At 38.0% G+C, this 21,270-nt stretch overlaps 1 protein-coding gene across 1 annotated transcript; it reads left to right on the forward strand.

Annotated features, from left to right (window-relative positions):
* Positions 1–20,642: 20,642 nt before the first annotated feature.
* On the forward strand, positions 20,643–20,924 carry LOC123824229 (uncharacterized protein C12orf31 homolog). The gene has a single exon (XM_045847360.1). The coding sequence runs from the start codon at positions 20,643–20,645 to the stop codon at positions 20,922–20,924; it is 282 nt and encodes a 93-aa protein (XP_045703316.1).
* The last annotated feature ends 346 nt before the right edge of the window (positions 20,925–21,270 follow it).

The raw sequence follows: 21,270 nt of genomic DNA on the forward strand, positions 1-21,270 counted from the left end.
TCAGCAAAGCTGCCACGTGGCCAAGTACATGTGAGTGATGGAAACATGACTGCAGTAAGAGGCCAAGGTTGGTAATGAGGGAGGAGACACTAAAACCTAAGGGGAATCCCTGAATCTTCAACATCTGTGAGATGGATCAGATGAAGCTAGAGGGCAAAAAGCAACAGAAAAACGTTCAGCTGATACAGGCATGTAAGGAGAGAAGCAAAGATCAAATCTTACGTTGCGGCCAAGGGAAAAGCTATAGATGTTGGGCGCGCTTTAACGTCCAAATTAGGAGATAAATATACAATTGGAGTGTTTCAGAGTTAGACACGAATCTAATTATGGGAGCCTCTTTGCTTAGTGCAACATGAACTCCTGAAATTTCTTCCAACTATTCCAAAAAGTCCTGCAAACTGATGCTATTTCATCTTCTTCTCTCTCATTGCAAAATGCACTTGCACCACTCAAATCTGAGAATATCATCTCCCTGTAAAGCAGCTTTAACACCACTGATGGGAAAAGAAACTAAGCTAAAGGTTGTAGATTTTTACTGATTGAAGTTGATATGGTTTAGAGGGAATGGAACAGATAAGAGGTTATTACAATAATTTAAATGAGAAGTTATGAAGGCACAAGTGAGGGTGGCAGAGTGAGTACGAAAAGGAGTTGCTGGTTGTAAGAAAGATTATGAAGAAACACCACATGTCTTGGGAACTGACTGGATTTATCAGGGCAATGGAAGAATCAGAGATATTGCCAAGATTATTAGTCTTAGTGATTGGGAAAATAAAAATGGTGGTGCCAGTAATAGGAACAGTAAATTCAGGAGAAGAAGAAAAACTCTTAAAGATAAATGAGTTTGAAGTGCCAAATGGAAAGATAGACCAGGCAATTTGAAATTCTAGTCTCATATTCAGGAGAAGTTTAAGCTGGGGATAAAAATCCAGTCAGGCATCTCTTGCCTGCTCTTTCACCTAAGTCCAAATCTCTGGCTCCCAATCTCTACACAGAGGCCATACGCAAAGGATATTTGAAATTTCTTTTCTTTTTTAAATTTTTTTAGATTTTATTTATTTATTTTTAGAGAGGGAGAAAGAGAGAGAGAGAGAGAGAGAGAGAGAGAGAGAGAGAGAGAGAGAGAGAGAAACATCAATGTGCGGTTGCTGGGGTCCGTGGCCTGCAACCCAGTCATGTTCCCTGACTGGGAATCGAACCTGCAACACTTTGGTTCGCAGCCCGTGCTCAATCCACTGAGCTACTCCAGCCAGGGCGAAATTTCTTTTCTTCTCTCTGCTTCCTGCTGCTATTCTGCCCCATGCCACAAGTTCTTCTGCCTCTAATTACCTCCAGAATCTTACAGTAGAGAAAACTTGTTGGTCTTTTTCATTGTATTCACTGTATTCACCGTAAATGTCATTTTAGAAATGTTTTTCATAACCCCAAATACATGTCATTTGTGATAATAAGCGATCCAAGAAGATTATATTTGTAGAAAAGTTTAAAAATTATTTATACCAATAAAAAATAATATGCATGAGCCCTGGCTGGCATAGCTCAGGGAATTGAGTGCGGGCTTCGAACCAAAGCACCGCAGGTTCAATTCCCAGTCAGGGCACATGCCTGGGTTGCAGGCCATGGCCCCCAGCAACCGCACATTGATGTTTCTCTCTCTCTCTCTCTCCCCCTCTCTCTCTCTCTCTCTTCCTCCCTTCCCTCTCTAAAAATAAATAAATAAATCTTTTTAAAGAAGAAAAGAAAGGAGGCGTCTATAAAAAAATTTAAAAATAATAATATGTATGAGAAAAACCTAGGAAGTAAAGATCAGGTGAGTGCTACAGAGTTAAGGTGACCATATTTTCTGAAGCAAACATTGAGCATTGGTATATGATAAGAAAAGTTGATGTTCTGAAGTCCTCTATGATTAAATGAGGCAATTTAGGAGGTGCAATCAGAATGGTAAAACATTTGCAGTTACCAGAACACTTGGATTCTTTCTAAGGACAATACAAAAATATTTATCCTGGGAAATCTGAGAAGTACATAGAGTGGTGCACTGGTAACAAAATGCATACTTAATGTGCTTGTACCTAAAATCATTTTCCTTTTTTTATATTCCATAACTTTCAGTTTGGGGTGACTGACAATCTTGGTATTTGCCCCTTCTCTGGAGAACTTTGAGGACTCAAAAGCATTGGAGGTCAGAGTGAGAAGCTACCTTGGAGATAAATTAATCCAACCACGTTTTTTAATATAAAGAAACTGAGGGTCAGAACTGAGAAATTAGTTGCCCAAGGTAACACATCAAGTCAATGATAGAACTGAGACTAGAATCCAAGTATTTTGACCTCCCAAACAGCTTTTTTTCCCCATGCACCAAGACTCAGTTTTGCAACAAACTTTACTTTCCTTCTTCTTCACATATCATCCCCACTCTTTACCTTTGGAACCCCTGGAGAAATGGGGCCCACTGCTAAGAGGGTACAGTACAAGAGTGAAGAACTCCCTCAATGCCTATCACCTCAAATTTCCTTGATATATAGCAGTAACAACTCCTCCCTTCACCCAGACATCCTTCCCTCTTCTCAGCTGAAACACCAACAGCTCTGTTATAGATGTCTTAGGGCTGAATGGTACATCAAGTTGAAACAGGTGCAACTTGTATACCTGAAATCCCCAGCATTGTATTGTCAGATAATTACAGGTTGAGAAATGTGCACATACCCAAACTGCTGGAATATTAGCATATTGCCTGCTTTCCAAGCTTCTTCCAAAATTGTTGGAAGGGGCAAAGCTCCTATTGAGGTGCAAAGATTTGCTACTGGGAGAATATCTACTGATGGTTTTACCTCATTCCTTGAGGTTTGTTCAATTCCTCCATATGGTTAAGCAGGATGATATTATTTTGTATATATCTTAGAAGAAATGACATGCCAAAATCAACATAACAGGGCTAGAACCCAGGATTTACAATGCACATGTCTGACATGTTTTCTCTACTTCCCATTTTTTCCCAAGGCTATCAGTAAAACCAGTGCCCAGGAATGGAACAGGGGTGGCTCACATTCCCTCATCTATGACATCTTTATACAGAGCAAGCACCTATAATTCCATTAACCATGCATGAAACTTTAGAAGTTTACCCTCTTAGACTATGAGCTTTTAAGCTTTCTGAAGAAGGGACTATAGATAGATTGGTCTGTCTATCCCCAGAGCCTAGGATGTTGTAGTAAGTACATCACAAACACTCAAGCAAATATATATGAAAATAAACGGAAAGAGTAAGTACAATAGATTGGAACTTAAAGGGAGATCAGGACCAGAGTGTGGAGGGTTTTGAATGACACTCCTGGAATCTATAATTTCAAACATAGTCTGGGACTATGCATCTTTTTGTCTTGTGCAAAACAGAAAGCTTTCAACATTAGGATATAACTTTATGACGAGTAGGAGTTTTGAAAACTAATCCCCTTTACTTCAGTGCCTGTAGAAGAAGTATTCAGCCTTTCTTTAATATTTAAGGAACCTATAGTCCCCAGGCACTCACTCCAACATGTCGCAAGTAATTTGATTGAAGTATTGCATGTACTTTGGGCATGAGACCAAGTGTGAGAAATTTCACCCCATCAGACAAACCACTGAGGCAGCTTAAGGTAATGGAAACTGGTGCTTTGGACTAAATCTGTCTCTTTCCATCTCTGTTTTGGTGCCTTTGAAGGAAAAAAAAAAGACAGCATATAGCATTAATATGTTGGAGTAAAAGAGAGAAGAAAGACAAAATGAGGAGGATGTAGAGATATGTTCTAGTCTTTAATTTGGATCCCAACTGAGATGCATGCAAAAGTAAAACACGAAAGCAAACTTTCAAACCAGACATACTCCATAAGCCAGTATGTTCCTTTGTTACAACCCAAGCTTAGAATATCTGATATTTAGACTGAAATACATGACTATGGCATTTCCATTTTCAAAGATCTTTTGCTTAGAACTAATGTTCACAATATTAAGAAGTAGGTATTTGTATTAGCCTTCTTGGGCTGCCATAAGAAAATACTACAGACTGTGTCCTTAAACAAAACATTTATTTTCACATAGTTCCGAAGGCCAGAAGTGCAAGACCAATGTGCCAGGGATGGATTCTGCTAAGACCTCTCTTCCTGGCTTCTACATGACCACCTTGTCATCTGTCTTTATGTGGCCTTTCCTGTATGCTTGTGCAGAGTGAGAGAGATGTACAATGTCTCTTTTACTTCTTATGAGGTCACCAATCCTATCAGATTAGGAGGCATTTATGCCTCATTCACCTTCAACACTGCCAGTGACCAGTTCCAGCCACTTTCAGCTCAAAACTCTATTTTTTCTTTCAATTTTTAATTGAATTTATTAGGGTAACACTGGTTAATAAAATTATATAGGTTTCAGGTATACAATTTTACAACACATCATCTGTATATTATATCATGTATTTGCCACCCAAAGTCAAGTCTCCTGTCACCATTTATCCCCTCTTTACTGAATCTCTCTCCATCCCCTTTCCCTCTGGTCATAACCACACTGTTGTCTGTGCCTATGAGGTTTTTTTTTTTTTTTGCTTGATCCTTTCACCTATTACACCCAGCCACCCACCCAACACCCCCACCCCTCTGACAGCTGTCAGTCTGTTCTCTGTATCTATGAGTCTGTTTCTCTTTTGTTAATTTATTTTGTTCATTAGATTCCACATAAAGTAAAATTATATTGTAGTCATCTTTCTCTGACTGTCTTATTTCACTTAACATAATAATCTCCAGGTCCGTCCATGCTGCCTTGCTCCATTACTAGTTTTGTTTCAAGTCCAAATAACCAGCTATGTCTATATACTAGTTCTAAGTCCTCGTTTATGTATTTTTTAAAATTCCCTATAGAATTTGGCACATAGTAGGTATGCCACAAATGGGGATTGTCTTTAAAATGTTTTTCTAATGACTAAGGCAAATGTTATACTTGTATGTATGATGAATTCCATGACTTTGGAGAGAGCCTCGTTTTCTGAAATAATCAAGAAAGGTTTCCTGGTGGAAGCTGAAATTGAATCTTGCTCTGAAGAATGAGTAAGATTTATATTTATTGATAGAAGAATAAAATGGCTTTCCAGATTTTGGGCAGAGCATGAGCAAAAGTGCAGAGAGAGGATAAGAAAAAACATCTGCTTCTAAGAAACATATTCTATCTGCTGTTAAGAGGACCTATTATTGGGATGGTTTGGGTGACCTGAAATCTGTGAAAATATTAACATACTCCAGAGTTGAGTATCGTTACATAGAGGACGTCTACCCTATTTGGAAGATATTGACTGAGTTAATAACAAGCAATGACCAAAGCCTTATCATAAAAGTACTTGATGGTTAAGCATTAATACTCTGATTTAAGTATTTCTTATGATATTGAGAAAGTGTCAAGTTCTTTTGTGGGCCCAGGTAGAGGTATATATGTGGAAGAATTTGATAACTGAAGTTCAGAGAGATAAAACAACTTCCTCAGTATTATCAAATAAAGTGTCGGGTCAGGATTCAAATCCAGGTCTGTCTGGATTTGAGAAGATTGCATTATTTAAATAATACTGTGCTTTGTCTAAATAAGAGAATTCTAAAAATGGAATGGGCTTCCTTGTAATGAAGTGACTACTTGAACTCTGAGTTTACAGAGAGAGGCTGAATCACTGTCAGGAAAAGATTTTACAGGGGTGATTCAAACATTGGTGGGGGTAGGGGTAAGGAATGAGGTGTACTCACTGCTTAACTATTAAAGATCCCTTTCAACTTAGAGAATCTCTGATCCAATCTAAATGTTTTAAGAGCACTTTTTACTGTTATACTTTCAGAGTAGATGACCAAACACAGACACACAGACACACAGACACACAGACACACACACACACACACACACACACACACACACACACATTAAACAATGAACGCCTTTTCTTTCCCAGCAAAATTTCCTTCATTATCCTTCCTTGGAACCTATATTTCAGCTTTCCAATATTCTCAATCATTATCATCTAGTGTTTTCTGATGAGCAAGTGTCAGTTTTTAGAGGACTGTTTTTACTCTGAAGTAAATCATTGGGCCCTCTACTCAAAAATGTTGATCCTGCAGAGTCTTCCAGACAAAACTCAGTTTGTCATAGGTAGAGCAATGTAAAATGGATGTCTTGTGAGTACCCTGGAAGTATACAAAATAGCTGAGCTTATCACTGCAGTGATTTAGAAACATCATAAAAGGAAACTGGCCTCTGTTGCTTGAAATCTAATCAAATTTATCAAGGATGTCACTGTACAACTTTGGGAACTATTAAATCTTACAATGTTGTTTCTTTTACTTAATATTAGTGTGTTCCACTGAGCAGTGTCAAATAAAATGAACATTATATCACATGGTAAACATTGTACTCTGGTTATCAAAGTATCTGTTAGGAAATATCTTTATCGATAGAGCCTCTGATTTCCTCCACTATTTCTCAACCAGGCTGTAGAAAAGACTGCCATTTCACAGCTATAATGATCAAACAAATCTCAATAAAATGGATTTTCTGCTTTAGACAGTCAGACAGAGGAAGACAGCTTGAATCAGGCCTGAATAGTTGTCAAGTAAAACATCTTGCTTCATCACTCTTATCTCCTACTCTCTGGGTATAGGGTCAATCACCTAATTGGGAATATTGTTAGGAGCAAATCTTTAGTTCAGACAGTAAGAGGGCAGTTTGTAATTTCTAACTGACAACAGGCTTACATTTACCTAACATAGCTTGATGGCATTATTCTATTTGGATATTCTCCCTAATTTTTTGTTTTATTTCTTTTGCTTTTGAATGAGTCATAGAAAGTTCCCCCCTCCCTTCTCCCCCACCCTTTGTCACTCTATCCTTCCTCTCCCTCTCTATCTCCACGTATATTTCTCTCTCTCTTCCCTCCAACTAGAATAATGAGAATAACCCACTGTTAAGTAAGCCAATCAAACTTCCTAACTTCCTTTTATAATTATTCAGGAGAGATGTGAAATATCTCTCCCTTATTTGAAAATAAATTCAGAAAAGACCAATTTGACAGCTTGAGAGTCACCAGCTGATAATGGGCCTTAAAATAATAATATTTAAAAAACAAAAAAACATAAACAAAGCCTATGCCATGGATTTTCACCCTCATTGCATTTCTACTAACTTTATCCTCTTGCAAGAAAGCCAAGGATATAACACAACCTTCATACCTAAAGGTATGAAAAATATCTGGGTCAGAAATCACCATTTGGCCATAAATTAAAGGCAAGCTGGGGTTATAAGTTATAGCCCTGTGGCAAAAGTGTCTGAATCAGGACAAAAAAAAAGCAGTTGTCCACAATCAGCAGTCTTTTTCCAGAACTGAACCTGACTGAAAATCTTCCAGAACAGATTTTGAGCAGATTTCTTTGAGGAGTCAGTCTTAAGATTTCCTGAAGGGCTATTACTAAGGCTGAAAGAGTGAAATCAGTTCTATCTCTGTCCGGCTGCAATTCCTCTACTGGATATCATCTTAATATTAGGAAAAAATGAATTTGACTTTTACAGCCTGTTCTTTTGAATCTTAATGGTTCTAAGTTTATGTAGCATGAAATTCTACCTAGCAAGGCTCTCAAAACCAAAAGGAATAAAGACACAGTTTTGGGCATCTAATAGGGGGCCATATCCAATGTGCAACTGAATTTTTCCAACTACTATGTATATTGTATTAGGAAGAGAAGAATGAGCCATAAAAGATGAAGTATTTTTTATCTATGATCTCATACACTTAACTTTACCAAGGAGTGAAAAGGTTAGCTGACATGAGAACTAAGCCCTAAGCTCCCACTACAGGCTCATTACCAGTGGAAATGCTAGACACTAAATAACAATAACAACATCATATTTTACTGAGCTCTAACTCTGTATCTGCACTCTTTTTAATGGATATAGGAAAACAAAACACATTCATGTGTCCTCAGTGAGCCCTTACAATCCAATAGAGTAGACTGTCTCCAGAAATTCCAGTTTATGCTTCCATATCACTGTATTTACAGGACAATGAAAACTCTTATTGTTAGAATTTTGGTCAAGATGGCAGAGTAAGTAAACATTGTGTGTACCTCCTCCCATGATCACATAAAATTAAAACTAAACTACAGAACTATCACTGAGAACCTCCGTATGCTAGCTGAAGAGAAGTCCCATAACTAAGAATGTACAGAAGAAGCTACTTTGAAACTAGTAGGAAGAGTGGAGATGTGTACTGGTCACATTTTACATTAAAGGTGTGGTGATTAAGAAATGAGAGGGATATCTTAACTGTGGAAGTCCCTCCTGAGGAGTGAGGGGTCTTAGCCCCACACTGGGTTCCCCAGCCCAGGACTCCAGAACCAGGAAAAGAAGTCCCCATCAATTATGTCTGTAAAAATTAGTGGATATTTCATTAAATGAGACAGAGAGCCACTACAGTCCCAGGCATTCCTCTTAAAGAACTCATGCATGGATTTACTCATAGACAGACTAACTCACTCTGAGTTTCAGAGCTGGGGCAGCAGCTTGAAACCATGAGGTGAGTACAGGAAGAAACAGAATTGCCTGGCTTCAGGGCAAGGGGTGGAGGGGAAGCTGTGTCCCAGCAGGCACCATGTTCCTTTGCTGAGCCCTCCCCCTGCCACAGCCTACAGGCACAGGTGGGCACTAAGTCTGAGTCTCCATCAATCTGGCTAATGCTGATTGTCCCCACCTTGGTGATTCCCTGAGATCTTGCCCCACCCAACTTGTGGGCCCAACCAAGATGCTTCCAGAAGCTTTTCCATACAAATGACCTACCCTGGCTTATGCTGTGGATTTCCTAAAATCTCTCAAAGATTCACAAAACGCAAACAAGTAGCATCTGTCTCAGTGTGCTCCATACCTCTTGCGAAGCAGCCCCAAGCCCAGCACTAGTGGCAACCAGCCTTGGTTCACAAATTAGCTTCTCCTGGGTTCCTCCAATATCAGCACAAGTAGCAACCATCTACAGATCACTTTGAAGATTAGGTAATCCTCAGCTGAGTACACACAGCATGTGACCTTGGCTTGTACCAGACCTCCTCCCAAAAGGTCCCAGAAACAATATACCTGGTAATCAACTTCAGACCACACCAGAACACCACCCAAACTCCTCCACAAATGACACACCCAAAGGGCCAGTTCAGCAGGCACCAGAACACAGTTAAAGCAAATCCTGCTCCAGAGGTGCCAGTCACTACATAGGTTTGCCATTCTAGTCATGGCCATTCCTCATAGACAATCAGATTGAAGGTCAATCCCTCCCAATGAGGTGCCAACAGCAGTTAAGGCTCAACTACAACAAAAAGGCAGACATGACCAATACAAGGGACATCCTTGGAGTACCTAGCTCAGGTGACTAGAGGGACTGCACCACTGGGTCCCAAAGGACACCTACTACATAAGGCCATTCTACTAAGACTAGGAGGTATAACAGATCTAACTAATACATAGAAACAACACAAGGAGGCAGCTAAAATGAGGAGACAAAGAAACATGGCCCATTTGAAAGAACAGAACAAAACCATACAAAAAAAATGTAAAGAAAAGGGAGACAAGCAATCTACCAGATGTGGAGTTGAAAACACTGGTTATGAGGATGCTCAATTAATTTCAGAGAATAGAAGATGAACTCAGGGAGAACTTTAAAAAATAATAGGAAACATACCAATGGAGATAAAAAACATAAAAAAGAACCAGGCAGAAATGAAGAATACAATGACTGAAATGGAAAATATATTAGAGGAAATCAACAGTTGATTAGATGAAACAGAGGATCAAATCAGCAAATTGGAAGATAAGGTAGTGAAAAATACCTAAGTCAGAATAGCGAAAAGAAAAAAAAAACAATAAAAAATGAAGATAGTTAAGGAGCCTCTGGGACAATATCAAGTATAGCAACACTCGCATCATAGGGGTACCAGCAGGCCAAGAGAGTGAGCAAGGGATTGAGAATGTATTTGAAGAAATAATGACTAAAAACTTCCTTAACTTGGTGAAGGAAAAAGTCACACAAGTTCAGAAAGTACAGAGGGTCCCGTACAACATGAGCCCAAAGAGACCCACACCAGGACACATTATAATTAGAATGCCCAAGGTTAAAGACAAAGAGAGAATCTTAAAAGCAGCAAGAGAAAAAAAGTTATATATATTTAGCTGAATTTGTCTGCTTGTTTCCTCATTCATAAAAGAAAAATAATATTATATTTATGTTTTACCTCACATATTTTAAGCTGATGTACTTTCTGTAATGTGGTAGAGTATAAATAAATACCTACATGTACAAATGTTGTAAAAAATATAATTAGATAAAAGTAAAGTGGTGGAGGGGTTTCCAAGATAGCCATTGAGTGGTTAGAAGCTCTGTCCACTTGCTCCCAGACCCAAACTGAAGATGCAGCTAAACTGCAGAGTATTTATCTTGAAAAACCAGTTGAAGTGTAGCTGATATGAACATTTAAAAACAGAAGCATGGAGGAAGACAGGAGGAGACAAGGACAGGGTGAGCCCCCTCATGCAGACGCAGCAACTAGGAAGCTATGGGATAATGCAGCAGGGGAACTCCCTCTCCATTCAGCCCCATGCAGGGGTCCACAAGCCAGAGCAACAAGAGATGGGAAGGGGAGCATGTATAGATTGGGTTGTGGGGAGCAGTGGGGATTCCATCCACCTGGGAGACTCAAAGAACACCATCCAAGGGAAGGAGAAAACCCACTGTTACAACACTCACTTGGGAAGTTTGCCTCATCTGTGATTGCAGAAGGGGCCATGCAGCAATTCAGGGCCAGAGGAGTGGCTCCCTCCATATAGGAAGCAGTGAATTTGAAGAGCACTCTGTTCTCTGGAAGGACTTTGGGCAAAGAAATAATTGGAGTCGGGGCAGTGAAGTTTGAGGAAGAAGATTGCTCTGGCACACATTGAGCACATGGGCAGCAACCATCTCTCCATGCTGGGCTGGAAATTTGGCCCCACTCTGTTATTTTAGACAGCATGAGGGAGTGGGATATTTGGCCCGTTCTGAGACCAGGTGGAGTGGGGAGTTTCGGTCCTGGCCTGCTGTCACTGATCATGAAAAGATAATTTTTTCTTTCTTTTTTTTTTTGATCCTCTACTGGTTAGGTGGGAGGTATGGAGGTGCCAGCGAGACACACTCAGCTGGATTTTTGTGACTGTATCTCCCAGGTGGGCTTTTATCTGAGAGTTAGATGGGCATGGGCTGGGCTCTGTAGCTGCAATATGGGGAAGCAGAGTGATCTCTCCAGCGAGTTCAACTCCTGCAGCCACAACAAGAAGAGAAAATACCTGTCCATTCATCCTACAGAGTGAGGGTACCACAACCAAGTCTGATTGAAACACCTCTGCCAGGTCCTGGTTACTCCCAGTGAGCACATTTCTGTAGAGGAAGAGACAGCAACTGAGAGCAGGGACATTCAAAGGGCAAGATCGCTGGCAGACACAACCTCTGGGTTCCAGAGGCCCCAATCACTGGCTTACCAGAAACTCCATCTTGAAAAATTTGCTGATGGGTGGGCAGGGACAGCGTCTGACATTGGCTTGCAAAAAAGAACCTCTTAGGAGGCCTGAGACTGGCACAAGTGTCCAGCTTCACATTCAGTGTATCCAGAGAATGATCACACCAAGCACAACAAACTGCTGAGGCAAGTCACACTTTTTTCTTTTTAATCATTTCTTTATTTTCTCTTTTTACTTCATTTTTTGTTCTTTCTTTTTGTGCTTTCATATCTCTAATTCTTTCTTTCTTATTCTCACTCTATTTTTCTATTTTATTCTTTCTTCTTCCCATTTATCCTTTCTTATTCTTTATTTTAGTTTACTTTGATATTTTTCCCTTTCTCTATATATTTTTATTATGTTTACTATAGCTTTTTCTTTCTTTTCTTTTCCTTCTTAACTTTCATAGTTTTTTTTCTGTTTCTTTTTTGCTTCTCTAATTCTTTTTATGTCTTGTCTTTCATTATCTTCTTTTATTCTATCTTTATCTTATTACTTTTGTCTCTTTTTTTTCTTGGGGGGTTTCCTCTTTTTTTATGATTCATTTTGTGTGGTGGTGGTTTCTGTTGGTGGTGTTTTTTTGTTTTTTGTTTAGTTGTTTTTAGTTTAGTTTTGTTTTCTCTTGTTTTATTCAGTCAGCACACGTACAACAATTTGCATGATGTGGTCAGTGTTGAGCCTCACAGTCAACTAGCTCAAAGGTCAGGCTAGCCCATGAACGGGACAAATATCAAGAATCAATTGCAACAGGAGGACTCACATAACTGACTCAAGGGTTGTTCCTAGAATACCAAGCTTGGATGACCAAGGAGACTGCTCCATTGTGTCCCACAGGACAAATACAAAAGACCACCTACTCCAGAAGGCCACCTTATCAAGTCTTGGAGTCATAGCAGTTCCATTTAATACATTAAAAAAAAAGCACATAAAGCCCTGGCTGGCGTAGCTCAGTGGATTGAGCGCGGGCTGTGAACCAAAGTGTCGCAGGTTCGATTACCAGCCAGGGTACATGCCTGGGTTGCAGGCTATAACCCCCAGCAACCGCACATTGATGTTTCTCTCTCTCTATCTCCCTCCCTTCCCACTATGAAAATAAATAAATAAAATCTTAAAAAAAAACACACGCATAAAGAGGCAGCCAAAGGGGGGAGACAAAGAAACAAGCCACAAATAAAGGAACAGGAGAAATCTCCTGTTCCTTTAAAGATCTAAAGAAAAAAGAGCTAAAGAAGATGGAGGCAAGCAATTTATTAGAAACAAAGTTCAAAGTCATACTTATAAGTATGCTCAACAGCATGAAAAAGGACATAAAAAAACATGAAAAATAACCAGGAAAAAATGAAGAATAACATATCTGAAAATGAAAAATACACTGAAAGTATTATCAGAAGGTTAGATGAACCAGAGAATCAAGTCAGTGAATTAGAAAACAAGGTAGAAAAAAAAATCACTCAGTCAGAACAGCAAAAGAAAAAAAGAATTAAAAAGCAAAAGGATAATTTAAGGGATTTTTGGGACAACATGAAACATAACAAAATATGCCTCACAGGGGTACCAGAAGAAGAAAGAGAGCAAGGGACAGAGAACCTATTTGGAGAAATAATGGCAACAAACTTTCCTAACCTGGTGAAGGAAAAAGTTACACAAGTTCAGGAAGCACAGGAAGTCCCAATCAAGATAAACCCAAAGAGACCCACACCAAGACACGTCATAATTAAAATGTCAAAGGGTAAAGACTAAGAGTGAATCTTAAAGGCAGCAAGAGAGAGACAGTCACCTACAAAGGACCTATAAAAATGTCAGCTGATTTCTCAGCAGAAACACTTCAGGCCATAAGGAATTGGCATTAAGTATTCAAAGTGATGAAAAGCAAGGACATGCAACCAAGAATATTCTACCAAGCAAAGGTACCATTTAAAATTGAAGATGAAATTAAGAGCTTCCCAGACCACCCCCAAAAAAGGTTAAAGGAGTTCATTACTGCCAAACTAACATTGAAATAAATCTTAAAGGGCCTGCTTTCAGAAGAACAAGACAGAGAGAGGAACAATGTACAACAAAAAATGGCAATAAATAAGTACCTATCTATAATAATCATAAATGTAAATGGATTAAATGCTCTAATCAAAAGACATAGGGTGGCTGAATGGATGAGAAAACATGACCTTTACATATGCTGTCTACAAGAGACCCACCTCAGAACAAAAGATTTACACAGGCTGAAATTGAAGGGATGGAAGAAAATATATCATACAAATGGAAACAACAACAAAAAAACTAGGGTAGCAATACTTATATCTGACAGAATAGACTTCAAAACAAAGGTCATAATAAGAGATAAAGAAGGTCACTACATAATAAAAAAGATCAACTCAGCAAGAGGGTATAAACCTTGTAAACCTTTATGCACCCAACATAGGAACAGCAAACTATATGAAGAAAATCTTGGAGGCCATTAAGGAAGAGATCATTAGCAATACAGTCATAGTATGGGATTTTAACACCCCACTGTCATCAATGGATAGATCTTCCAGACAAAAAAGTAACAAGGAAACAGTGACCTTAAATGACACACTAGATCAAATAAATTTAATTGACACGTATAGAACATTTCATCCCAAAGCAGCAGAATATACATTCTTCTCAAGTGCACATGGAATATTCTCAAAGATAGGCCACATATTATGACACAAAATAAGCCTTAATAAATTCAAGAAAATTGAAGTCATATAAAACACTTTCTCATAGCACAATAGTATGAAACTAGAAATCAACTACAAAAGAAACTGAAACATACTCAAATACATGGAGGGTAAATAGCATGTTATTAAATAATGAATGGATTATCAATGAGATCAAGGAAGAAATAAAAAATGACCTGGAAGTGAATGAAAATCAACACACAACAACCCAAAATCTATGGGATATGGCTAGAGTTGTCTTGAGAGGGAAGTTCACTTGAGGTAGGCGGTACAGGCCTACCTCAAAAAGCAAGAAAAATCTCAAGTAAATAATCTAACTTTATACCTAAAAGAACTACAAAAACAAAAACAAAGTTCAAAGTAGAAGAAAGGAAATAATATCAGAGTGAAAATAAATGACATCAAAACTAAAAAGTAACACAAAATATCAGTGAAACCAGGAGCCAGTTTCAAGATCAAGAAGATTGACAAACCATAAACCAGACTCATCAAGAAAATTAGAGAGAAGGCCAAAATGAATAAAATCAGAAATGAAAGAGGAGAATTAACAACTGATATCACATAAATAAAAGGATTATAAGAAAATACTATGAACAACTATATGCCAAGAAATTGGACAATTTGGGCAAAGTGGATAAATTTCTAGAAACATACAATTATCCAAAACTGCATCTGGAAGAATCAGAAAACCTGAATAAACTAATAACAAATGAAACTGATGCAGTAATCAAAAAACTCACAGCAACAAAAGCTCTGGACTTAATGGCTTCACAGGCAAATTTTACCAATCATTCAAAAAAAGAACTAGCACCTAACCTTCTCAAACTTTTCCACAAAATTCAAGAGCAGGGAATACTTCCAAGCTCTTTTTATGAGGCCAGTATCTCCTAATTTCAACAACAAAGAAAGAAAATTATAGGCCAATATCCCTAATGAACATGGGTGCTAAAGTCCTCAACAAAGTATTAGGAAACCAGATCCAGCAATACATTAAAAATATTGTACTCCATGATCAAGTGGGATTTATCTGGGGGATATAAGGATGGTACAATATTCACAAATCAATAAATGTGATATATCACATAAACAAATGAAAGATAAAAATCACATGATCATATCAATAGATGTCAAAAAAGCATTTGATAAAATCCAGGACCCATTTATGATAAAAACTCCCAGCAAAATAGGAATAGAGGGATCACATCTCAATGCAACAAAGACCATATACAAGAAACCTACTGCCAATATCATACTCAATGGGAAAAAAAACTAAAACGGTTATCCTTAAGATCAGGAACAAGACAAGGATGTCCACTTTACCACTCTTATTCAACATAGTACTGGAAGTCCTAACCACCGCAATCAGGCAAGATGAAGAAATAGAAGGCATCCAAACTGGAAAGAAAAGTAAAAATGTCATTATTCACAGATAACATGCTATTGTACAATCAAAACCCTAAAGACTCCACCAAAAAAACTACTAGATCCAATAAATGAATTTGGTACAGAAGAAGGATGTAAAATCAACACTCAGAAATCAATGGTATTTTTATACACCAGTAATGAACTATCAAAAATAGAAACTAAGAAAAAGTCCCATTTACTATTGCAACAAAAAATAATTTACCTGCAAGACTCAAATATATAAAATCAGAAATGAAAGAGGAGAGATTACAACTGATACCACAGAAATACAAAGGATTGTAAGAAATTACTATGGACAACTATATGACAAGAAATTTGAAAACCTGGGTGAAATGGACTAGTTCTTAGAAATATATAATCCCCCAAAACTGAATGAAGAAGAAGCAGAAAGCCTGAACAGACCAATAACAGCTGACAAAATTGAAGCAGTAATCAAAAAACTCCCTACACCCAAAAGCCCTAAACCGGACAGAATTTTACAAAGCATGTAAGGAAGAGCTAACCCCTATCCTTCACAGACTATTCCAAAAAATTCAAGAAGATGGAAGACTCCCAAATTATTTTTATGAAGCCAGCATCACCCTAATCCCAAAACCAGATAAAGACATAACTAAGAAAGAAAACTTCAGGTCAATATTACTCATGAACATAGATAGTAAAATCCTCAAAAAATACTGGCAAACTGCATCCAGCAATACATGAAAAAGATCATGCATCATGATCAAGTGGAATTCATCTCAGGGAGGCAAGGATGGTACAATATTCACAAATCAATAAATTTAATACATCATATAAACAAAAGGAAAGACGAAACTCACGTGATCATATCAACAGACACGAAAAAAGCATTTAAGGTACAGTAACCATTTATTATAAAAACACTCAGCAAAGTAGAAATAGAGGGAGCATTCCTCAAGATAATAAAGGCCATATACAAGAAACCTACAACCAACATCAAACTCAATGGGCAAAAACTAAAAGCTTTCCCCCAAAGATCAGGAACAAGTTAAGGGTGTCTGCTTTCACCACTTCTATTTAATACAGTATTGGAAGTCCTAGCCACAGTGATCAGACAAGAAAAAAGGATAAAAGGCATCCAAATTGGAAAGGAAGTAGTAAAACTGTCACTGTTTGCAGATGACACAATAGTGAACGTAGAAAACCCTATAGACTCCACCAAAAAACTACTCAACCTAATAAGTGAACTTGGCAAAACAGTGAGATACAAAGTCAATATTCAGAAATTGAAGGCATTTTTGTACACCAACAATAAAATGCCAGAAACAAAAATGAGGAAAAAAATCCCATTTGCTATAGTAATAAGAAAACTAGAGGAAAGAAATTAAGGGAGACACAAATAAATGGAAGCATATACCGTGTTCATGGATTAGAAGAATTAACATCATCAAAATGTCCATACTACTCAAAGCAATCTATGTAGAATATGCAATTGCTACTAAAATATCAATGGCATATTTCACATATCTAAACAAATATTCCAAAAATTTATATGAAACTAAAAAAAGACTTTGAATAGCTTCAGCAATCTTGAGAAAAGAATACAGTTGGCGGTATTGCAAGGCCTGATATCAAATTACATGTCAAGGCCACTATAATCAAAACAGCCTGGTACTGGCATAAGAACAGATACATAGATCAATGGAACACAATAGAGAGCTGAGAAACAAACCCATGAATCTACAGTCAATTAATATTCAACAAAGGGGGCAGAAGCATAAAATGGAGTAAAAATACCCTCTTCAACAAATGATGTTGGGAGAGCTGGACAGCTACATGCCAAAAAAAGCCAACCACCAAGTTACACCATACACAAAAATAAACTCAAGATGGATAAAAGACTTAAATATAAGTCATGACACCATAAAAGTCCTAGAGGAGAATATAATCAGGAAAAACTCAAATATTCCATGCAGTAGTATTTTCACTGATATGTCCCCTACAGCAAGGGACATAAAGGAATGAATAAACAATTGGGACTTCATCAAAATAAAAAGCTTCTGTAGGGCTAAAGAAAACATCAGCAAAATGAAAAGGGAACCAACCATATGGAAAAATATATTTACCAATAATAACTCAGACAAGGGTTTGGTCTCGAATATATAAAGAACTCACATGATTTTATATCAGGAAGACAATCCAGTTAAAAAATAGGCAAAGGACCTGAGCAGACACTTCTCCAAGGAGGACATACAGAGGGCCCAGAGACATGTGAAAGGATGCTCAGCATCACTAGCCATTAGAGAGATGCCAATTAAAACCACAATGAGATACCACTTCGCACCAGCCAGAATGGCTATGATTAATAAATCAACAAACAACAAGCACTGGTGACATTGTGGAGAAAAGGAAACCCTAGTGCACTGTTGGTGGGAATGCAGACTGGTACAGCCACTGTGGAAAACAGTATGGAATTTCCTCAAAAAAACAAAAAATGTAACTGCTCTTAACCCAGCAGTTCCACTTCTTGGAACACCCTAAGAATCCTGAAACACCAATTCAAAAGAAATTATGTACCCCACTGTTCATAGCAGCACAATTTACAATAGCCAAGTGCTTAAAACAGCCTAACTGCCCACCAGTAAAAGTGGATCAAAAAGCTATGGTACATTTATACAATGAAATACTACACAGCAGAAAGAAAGAAGGAACTCCTACCCTTCATGACAGCTGAGATGTAACTGGACAGCATTATGCTAAGTGAAACAAGCCAGGCAGTGAGGGACAAATACCATATGATCTCACCTTTAAATGGAACCTAATCAACTAAACAAACAATCAAGCAAAATAGAACCAGAGACACTGAAATTAAGAACAATCTGACAGTAACCAGATGGGGGTGGGAATGGATAATGGTGGGGAGGGGGAAAGGGTTTTCAGGAACAAGTATAAAGGACACATGGACAAAACCAAGGGTGGGTGAAAGCAGGGGAGGGAGGTGGGGATGGCTGGGGTGGGGAGGAGTGGGGGGGGGTAAACGCGGACAACTGTAATGGAACAACAATAAAATAATTTAAACATTTTTAAATGCTTAAAATATTACCTGGCATGTGGAACATATTTAACAAGTGTCAGCAGTGTTTTTCCACTGATTGGTAACATGACTGTGGCAGTGACCATCAAGTTACTCATCCAGTAAAGACATCAGCTGTCCACATCTGATGGTTACATAAGCCCTGGAAGTTAAAACCCAGCATCTTTAGATAGATTTGCCACTAAATTCTACCCAAAATGTCATTTATATGTCCAAACTCTTGAGAACTTTCCAAATACTGAAGGTATATCATCTGGTCCTCAAGATTGAGTACATTTCCATTTATTTGGAAACTTCGTGAATTTGCCCCAGTAACCAGGGACAGTTCCAAGTTTACATTTTTCTAATGTAAGATCCAACTCCCCCCAAGTAGGTATGATATGAGGGGTTCCCCAAAACCTTTTTCCAATTAATTCCTGGTGGTCTCTGTTCCACTGCCCTCCTGACTGATAAGAAAGCCAATTGTCAAAGCTCCATTGAGTCAGCAAGAGATCCAAAGAACAAGAAATTGGGGAGAGCTTTTAATGCTTATCACCTCTCAGAGTTACACAAAGGGTGAATGAACTCCCTTGAGCCGGTTCATCTTGATTAGCATATCTTATTACAGTTTCCCAAATTCTGTTCAAAGGTTTTCATAGAGAACTTGACATGGAAGGGAAATCCAGAAGGGACAAGCTGTATGCAGAGAGTAAATGTGTTTGGTTTTAAGACATTTGGATTTGTAGTATAGGTGGAACCATCAGTCCTTATTAACCCTAAAGTCATAGACTACCCAGGATGAAAGATATATACTATCTCTCAAAATACCAGAGGATTTCAAAATGACAATTTGCATGTAGGGTTAACTATGAAAGGATGAAAGATTCTTGAGTCCTTTTTTAAATTCTGGGAGAACAGACCTAGAAAGGGAGAGGAAGAGTTCATCCAATGGCTTCCTCTAGAAAAATTGATCCAAAGATGAGAATTCACTACATTGGACTAACACTGATTGCCTCATCTGTATCCCAGCCACTCGTCTGCCAGCAGATAGAGTAGTTGTGTTTGGTTTTCAGCAGTCTGTTATGATGAATTTATGCTTGCAATAAATTCTAAGTATATTTTTAGCATGTGTTTTTTTCTACCCTCCTCCAATGCACTTATTTCTAACGTTACTTTTGAAATTACTTACTTCAGTTGCTTCTGCAGATCACACACAATTCCCAATAACTAATTTTAACTTTTTCATCTGGTTCCAAGAATAAGCCAGTGCCCAGCAGAGAGCTGATGTTGCTCTTGGAAGACTGCACTCTCCTAAAAGAGAAGTGCGGCACAAGTCTCCAATTCATCAGACCAATGGGCTTCTCTGTGTACAGTTAATAGGCCTAGAGAGAAGACATGTGGTTTCTGGAATCCCAAAGTTCTCCATCAGATTCTCAGTTCAGAGTTATTCCTTTTGACCTCCTATACTCCAAGGAGATTAAAATGTTGAATTATGTAACTCTTTTCCAAGTTTGCATATGGTCAACATAGTGCTATCAAATGAACCATTCAGGTTGGACATATCAGTTGGTTATTTCCAGCAAGGGAGGAGGTGATTCAGTCCTACAAACAGTCAAGTCCATTTTTCAGGTCAATATAAGAAATTAAGTCAGTTTGGTCAAAGAAACATTCTGCCTTTCAATTCAATCAAGCAATTACTTCAGTCAAACAAATAATTCAGTCTAACAACAGGTTGGTCCTGCTTTACAACTGATTAATTCAGTATAACCATTTATAAGTTCTGTCAATTAGTCAAGTCATTTGGCCTATCCAAAAAAAAAAAACAGATTTGAGGACTTATGGTCACCACGAGCATGTGGACTGTGAGTGGTGAGTCTTTTCAGATAAAATATGGCTAAAGCTTATGGAGTAACTGGAAAAGGAACATGTATTCTGAAAAGAGAGAAAAGAATGCCCCAAAGGAGCTTAGCAGACTTATAAGTATTCTTAAAATAGATGATGATGTTTTGATGAAAGATGTTCAAGAGATAGCAACTATGGTAGTCCCCAGACATGAAGAGAAAACCCCGTATTTGGTGAAAGATGAAAGAGATTATATGAAAATGGAAACTAATATTAAGAGAAAGAAAAAGAGTCTTCTACACCAGCATGGACAGTACCCCATATGGATGAACCCGAGGCAAGGAAAAAGGCTGAAGGCAATGTGAGAGAAAGCAAAGGGGGAAAGCAAAGCAAAAGCAGTGAAGTCAGCTAAGTGTTTGGCCTAACAGAATTTTAAAAACTTGAAAAATGCCACATAAGACAAATCTCTGATTAGAATGTATACATTGATTTCAGTTTCCACCAAATGAAAATTTCATTTCCATATTTTAAACGGGCCTTTTTCTTCCATTCAAACCGAACATAACTCCTCAAATTTGTTTTGGGAGCTTGAATAAAATATTTTCTTTGATGAATGAAAGCTATACTTATATGTTAATTGGCTGCTGTCTGATATGTACAGAATATCAGACACTAAAATTCTATCAAGTATTAATGTGGTTGTGGTTGTCT

The sequence above is a fragment of the Phyllostomus hastatus genome, unplaced genomic scaffold (assembly GCF_019186645.2).
Source record: "Phyllostomus hastatus isolate PE091 unplaced genomic scaffold, TTU_PhHast_1.1 phas_contig_551, whole genome shotgun sequence".
NCBI classification, from domain to species: Eukaryota; Metazoa; Chordata; class Mammalia; order Chiroptera; family Phyllostomidae; genus Phyllostomus; species Phyllostomus hastatus.